The 6129-nt window shown below is 65.6% G+C and overlaps 1 protein-coding gene across 1 annotated transcript; it reads left to right on the forward strand.

The window, feature by feature from the left end:
- The first annotated feature begins 3232 nt into the window (after positions 1 to 3232).
- Positions 3233 to 4754, forward strand: EMD (emerin). The gene is made up of 6 exons (XM_007957151.1): positions 3233 to 3314; positions 3419 to 3511; positions 3634 to 3711; positions 3894 to 3991; positions 4312 to 4361; positions 4442 to 4754. Exons 1-6 carry the CDS (start codon positions 3233 to 3235, stop codon positions 4752 to 4754), a joined length of 714 nt encoding a protein of 237 aa, XP_007955342.1.
- Positions 4755 to 6129: the final 1375 nt, after the last annotated feature.

Below are 6129 nucleotides of genomic sequence, written 5' to 3' on the forward strand. Positions count from 1 at the left end.
GGGACAGCAGGTGAGGTCTCGGAGGCCGGGCTCCGCGCGGGGCAGGCGCCGCGCTGCGCCGCCAGGGCGCGGGTGGCCAAGGCGGGAAGAAAAAGCCTAGAGAACGCTGGCGCCCAGGCCCAGGCCAGCTGGAGCTGGGGTGCGTAAGCAGGACAGGAGTGGGGCCTCGCAGCAGCTTTCCCCAGCTTACCCACCAGCCCGAGTCTGTGCCAGGAGTCTGGGAGCCCACAGCCACGGGAGTGCCCCAGCGTTTGGCAGGAGATGGGCGCGCGCATGCCTGTCCATGAGTCTGTGGCTTCAAGGAAGCCTGTCTGAAAAGGAAGGGCCTGAGGGCAGGACTGAGGGTGCGTGGCCACCTGGCAGGACTGTGCCCTTTGAGAGGGCGACAGGAGCCCCTCACTGGTAGGAATCCACAGGGCCCCCGCTGTCAGGGCACGGGAAGCTGTTTCCTGGGCTGCTCCCATCAGTGGGGCTGCGGTGGAGGTGTGGCCAGTCACCACCAGGCCAGATTCCAGGGCTGGGCCAGTCCCAGGTTGGCTCTGAGCTGGCTGTTCCACGCCAGCCAGGATGTGAGCAGCGCCGGCCCCAGATTCCCATGCCACTAGGGCCAGGAAGAGTGGGTGAAATCAACTGCTTATCCAGGTTGTACGTGGTGCTCCAGATCGCATGACCAAGGTGGGCACAGAGAAGGCACTCAGGAAAGGGGCACGCTCCCTGCCTCGCCTAGACTCCCCGTGCCAGCCCGGGCCTCTTCCCGCTGCACCATTGGCTGCCTCCGTGCCCCCTGAAGCTCCCTGGCTATGAAGGCCTCAGAACCAGCTGGCTCCCCTAGAGGTCCCACCAGAACAGCCCCTGTGCTTTGGGGCTACAGCTGGAGAGCCAGGCCTGGGGTCTGAGGGCCGGGATTGGGGCGGGGGCGGGGTGCATCCCACATCCCAGAATCGACTCCAAATAAGGGAAAATATGAAAGAGCTGGATTGTGGCTTCCCCAGACTGCCCGATCTGGGGGCTTTGGGACGGGGCGCCATCTGGTGGCTACACTCTGTCCTCTCGCCGCAAGGACCCTCAACACTTCCGCTCCTCCCTCTGCCTGTTGAGAAGGCTTAGGCTGGCAGCCGGGACCCCTCACTTCAGGCCCTTTTCTGGTGGAGTTGGCCACTGCTAGCCGCTCAGGCTCAGTTTCTCTGCCCACCCTCTGCAGATGAAGGGCGAACACAGAGGGCCCGCTGGGTGGCACCCAGTAGAAAGAGAATCATTTCTTTATTGAATGCTGTCCCTGTGAACTTGTTTTCCAGTTGGGGACAGGAGAGGGGCAGGGTGACCATAAGAATAACTCTACACCTGCCCTGAAGGCGGTCTGGCTGGGAGTGGTTCACAGGGGTGCCCCCTTCACAGCTTTCCCTCCCTCCTCCACCTCAGCTCACAGACATGCTGGCTGGGACATCTTCTGCAGTTGTCTGAGAATAGTGAGGAGACAGGAGTGTTGCAGGGTGGGCCACAGCACTGGAAATGCCATTTGGCCATCTTGCCACTACCATTGATGGGAAAAACCCAGTGGGGTGACAGAGAACCACAAAGAGATGTGCAGGGAAGCTGGAGAGATGCTGGCCGAAGGTCCCAGCCTCACTACGGGTGACACAGACAACCCAGGGCCAAGCAAGAGTCAACCTTCACCGCACAATCAGGCCGCAGAATCACACATGCCTTTCCGGAAAAAAGACCTAGAGAAGGGGAGGCTCTGGAGAGGAAGGGACCGGTCCTGGGAAGGAGCAGTGTGCAGCTAGCAGGCCCCTGGCCGTGGGCTTCACTGGTCCCTGTTTCCCCCCCAGCCTCCCTCTCCTGTGGCCAGCACTGCAGTGACACTGTGCCCGAAGCTACTCAGCCTGCCAAGCCTTCTTTGGGCGCCCCCTCCCCAGCAGGCCCCTCTGGCTCAGAAAGGCCACCCCCACCCCTCCCAGGTGGCACTGCGCTCGCTCAGGGCTATTCCAACGCGAGAGCAAGCCCCCCCCCCCCCCCCCGCCCCGCCTGGCCCCCAGGTGTTTGATGCTGTGCGGTGTGGCGCGCGGGCTCTCTCTGGCCCCGCTGGTATCAGGCCTTGTCCCTAGCCAGTGCCCACTGGCACGCCTGGCCCCTTCGAGGGCTAGCTGAGAGCTCCTGGAGCGCTTGCCGGCGGCCTCCTAGCCCAGTGCCCCATTTCCTCCCGAGGCCGGCAGGGAGGCAGGGAGGGGGCGCTGAGCAGCGGGCGGCACAGGTGCGAAGGCGGAGGGCCTGCAGACCCTCCAGGCCTGCGAGGACAGGGGCCTGGGAGGCTTGTGGGCTGAGCCTCCACGCAGAGGGCTTGGAAGCGAGCCTGGCCCCGGGCAGGCGCTGCCCAAGTGTCCGCTCGGAGCACTCGGGCCCTTACTGGACACCCAGGCCCAGAAGCCGAGAAGAGGTGCAGGGACCAGGGAGGGGGCCTCAGGCGCCTCGGCCCCACGTGACTGCGGGAGCGCGCGCCTCTTCCCGGGCGCGCCTGCTCTGAACCCACTCCCATCTCCTCGCCTGTTCGGCTCGCGCGCAGGGCCCACCCCTTTACGTGTAGTCAGAACATGCCAGCACAGGCCGCGCTTGCCGGGCAGCCCCTCTCCCAAGCCCTGGCCTGTTCCCTACGGCTGGGCTGGTTCAAGGCTCCGCCCCCGTCCCAAGTCCCGACCGAACACGCCTACGACGGCGTATGACGTCTTCGCTCACCAGCCCCTCCCCTTTCTCGGGCCCGCAGCCCCTCTCCGCTTCTACTCGCACACAGATCTGCGCAGGCGCGTAGGCCCGCCCCTCTCTGGCTTCCAGCCCTAGCCCGCTCCTTTGTGGCGTCACTACTACGCAGCCCCGCCCCGCCCCCAAGTCCCGCCCGGTTCTGCCTTTTGACTGGCGTGCGGACCCGCCCCTCTCTTGTCTCTGGCCCAATCGCGCCCGTTTCTGATGTCTTGGCTCATCAGCCCCGCCCCACGCCGCCCCACTCCCACGTCCAGACCGGTCTGCGCCGGCTGCGCTACCGGCGGCCTTGTCTCCCCGCCACGCGCGAGCGGGCAGCCCCGGCGGCCGCTGTACCCGTGCCGTATCGTGGTCGCGCAGTCGCTGCTGAGGCGTTCTTGCTGCCCCTTCCCCCGCGGCGCTCCAAGGCAGCTGTTGCTCGGCTTTGCCCGGCCGGCCTCCTCCCAGGCCGCCGCCGCGCGGGCCCCGTGCCGTCGGCGCCATGGACGACTACGCCGGTCTGTCGGACTCGGAGCTGGTCGCCGTGCTGCGCCAGTACAACATTCCACACGGACCCGTCGTGGGTATGCGGGCTGGCGGGCGGGCGGGTGGCCGGCCTGGCTCCTTTTCCCAGCCCCGCGAGCCCCGACCTGCGGCCCTGATCCACCCCGCGCCCTGTGTCTGGCAGGCTCCACTCGCAAGCTCTACGAGAAGAAGATCTACGAATACGAGACCCAGAGACGGAGACTGTCACCCCCGAGTTCGTTCTATCGGTTCTCCGGTGAGGCCCCGCCGGCTCCCCACTGGGGCCCGGGGCGGACGGGCTCGCGAGGGTGTGGCAGGGGCGCCGACGGGGAGGCCGGAGGGCAAATGGTCCCTTGCCCCCTCTTGTCTCGAACGCAGATTTGGATTCAACGTCTGCGGAGTCGGATAAGTACGATCTGCCCAAGAAAGAGGACGCCTTGCTATACCAGAGCAGGGGTGAGGGGGAAGGAGGGCGGGCGCCGCCCAGCGCCTCCGTCGGTGGAGCCTGGGCCCCGGGAGGGCGCGAGGGCGCGCGCGGCAGCCCGGGCGCGGGGCAGCGGCTGTCCTAGGCGCCGGCCGGGACTCAGGGTAGGGGAGGCTGTTGCCCGCTCTGCCAGCGCTGCCCGCCTCTCCCCAAGGCTACAATGACGATTACTACGAGGAGAGCTACCTGAGCACCAGGACCTACGGGGAGCCCGTGGCTTCGTCCTCGGACACCGACACCTTCCACCGGCAGGTGAGCTGACCGGCAGGCTGGCTTCGGGCTGTTGGGTGGCCGTGGTGGCTCCTCGCCGGCCCTCGGGCCTGCCTCCGGCGAGAGTGGGGCTGAGGGAGGGAGCTCGGCCTTTGGGGCGGAGAGCCCGGAGCGCGCATGGAGGCTCCTGCTGCTGCTCGGCGGGCCCCGGGATCCACGCTGGGGCGGGAAGGAAGGTGCGGGGCTCCCACAGCCAGGACAGTCACTGAGCAGGTGGCAGGGGCCTTCGGGGAAGCGTGCACGCGGGATGACAGCGTCCTGCCAGCCTTGCCTGCCAGTCTCCTCCCCGTGGCCGCGTTTAGGTGCCCGAAGACCATCTCTTCACTTCCTCCTCCGAGGAGGGCAAGGCTCGGTAAGGCGGCGGGAGTGCCTGCGGGAGGGCGGCCACGGGGCTGCTCCCGGGCCTACCTACGTGCTCCATCCCTCTCGCAGGGAACGCCCCCTGTATGGCCGCGACAGCACCTACCAGAGCATCGCGCACTACCGGCCGCTCTCCAGGGACACCCTGGGCCTGCCCTGTTACCCCAGCACCTCGTCTACCTCCTCCGACTCCTCGGCCCCGTACTCCCGGCCCTCTTGGCTCGCCCGCCGGGCCATTCGGCCAGAAAAGCCGGCCCCGGGGGCAGGCGTGGGGGACCACCGCCAGGTCCCGCTCTGGGGCCAGCTGCTCCTGTTTCTGGTCTTTGCCGCCTTCCTGGTCTTCGTTTACTACTCGATGCAGGCGGAGGAGGGCAACCCTTTCTAGGCGGAAACCTAAGGCGCTGGCCTGAGCCTGCCATTCTCTGAAGTCCTGGCTCGGCTGCCTTAGTGTTTTGTTGGGGAGGGGGGGGCTTTTCTGTGTGTTCTCGCGGGGCCGGGGCGCCCCAGCTCAGTGCTTTGATCTCTGCCTTGCCCCAGCGGGGAGGCAGCTGCCTTGCCCAGAGCCGCCCTGCTTGCCCTGGGCAGGCACAAGCCCTCCCCCTGGAGGAGAATACTGTTGTGGTCACCATGCATGCCTTTTGTTTAGTGTCACCTTTGTGGTGGGGGATCGGCCAGAGACACCCTGATTGGTTTTCACGGACACACAATAAATAGACCATTTATTTTTAACACGGTGGCTCGGCCTTTCTTGGGGAAAGGGCTGGCACAACGTCCAGCCCTCGGCGTGAAGGACCCGGTCTGGTGTTGGCCTCCAGCTTGGTCTTGGGGTCGGGGCTTGAATGCTGCCCCAGGGTATGTTGGTGTTTGGGGGTGCATTTCACCCCTCACCCTTCTGTAACGGCTTGTCCAGCCCTACTGTGCAGCAGCCTGGAGGTGCGAGGCTGGGCGCACGAGGCTGGCTGTGGGCGCCCCCCGGGAAAGCCGCAGGCAGCACACGGGTGGGGGTGTTGGGGGCTGGTGGCTTGCTGGGGGATTATCTCCCGCCTACTGGGAATGACTGGGGGAGAGGCTCCCATATTCCTAGGCTTTGGCTGTCACTTCTCAAGGCTCTTGCACTACTTCCCGATTTCCTCTCATGGGGTTGAGTTTCAGTCTTTAGATTTTACTAATATCTTCACGGGGTGCTAAGGAAACCCATGCCCGAGGGGCTTTCCTGTACTTTGGCTGTGCCCTGCACATAGCAGAGAGGCACACAGGTGCTGGCGTCTGCCCCTAGGGGCTCACCCTGAGCAGGTGGGCCCCTGGTGTCAGCCCCTCCTGGCCTCTAATCAGCTCCTAGCTTTGGGTGTTAGGACTCGGCTGGCCCTGAGTGTCTCACCTGGCACAGCCCCCACGGGGCACCCACCCAAGTACCCATAGACTCTGCATTCTTGGGGCCTCCAGCCTGTCGGTGGTCACAGGGCAAGTTCACAGCAGAGCTGGGCCGGGGCCCCTCCCAGCTGCCAATCATCTATTTCCACGTGTCAAGTAACAGGTGGTCATTGAACTTGAAAATGCACAGAGAACGCCAGACCCCAACCTGGGATTTTCCTTGGCTGCCGGCTGCAGCTGCTCTGTTTTCATTTAACCAACTCTTCCTAGCTCCTCCCCCAGTGCCCAGCCCCCCCCAGCTCGTGTGCCCTAGGCCCACAATTCGAGGAACTGTGATGGCCGCCCTGCGGCTGAGCCCTGGGCAGTGTGGCAGGCAATAGGTGGGCACG

Source organism: Orycteropus afer, unplaced genomic scaffold (assembly GCF_000298275.1).
Source record: "Orycteropus afer afer isolate SDZICR_OR568_19922 unplaced genomic scaffold, OryAfe1.0 scaffold00713, whole genome shotgun sequence".
Classification (NCBI taxonomy): Eukaryota; Metazoa; Chordata; class Mammalia; order Tubulidentata; family Orycteropodidae; genus Orycteropus; species Orycteropus afer.

Excerpts from the sequence above, each read along its gene's own strand:
- EMD (XM_007957151.1), top strand. The coding sequence starts at position 3,233 with ATGGACGACTACGCCGGTCTGTCGGACTCGGAGCTGGTCGCCGTGCTG. Across the intron at positions 3,315-3,418 it reads TCCACACGGACCCGTCGTGG|GCTCCACTCGCAAGCTCTAC; the intron begins GTATGCGGGCTG and ends TGTGTCTGGCAG. Across the intron at positions 3,512-3,633 it reads TTCGTTCTATCGGTTCTCCG|ATTTGGATTCAACGTCTGCG; the intron begins GTGAGGCCCCGC and ends TCTCGAACGCAG.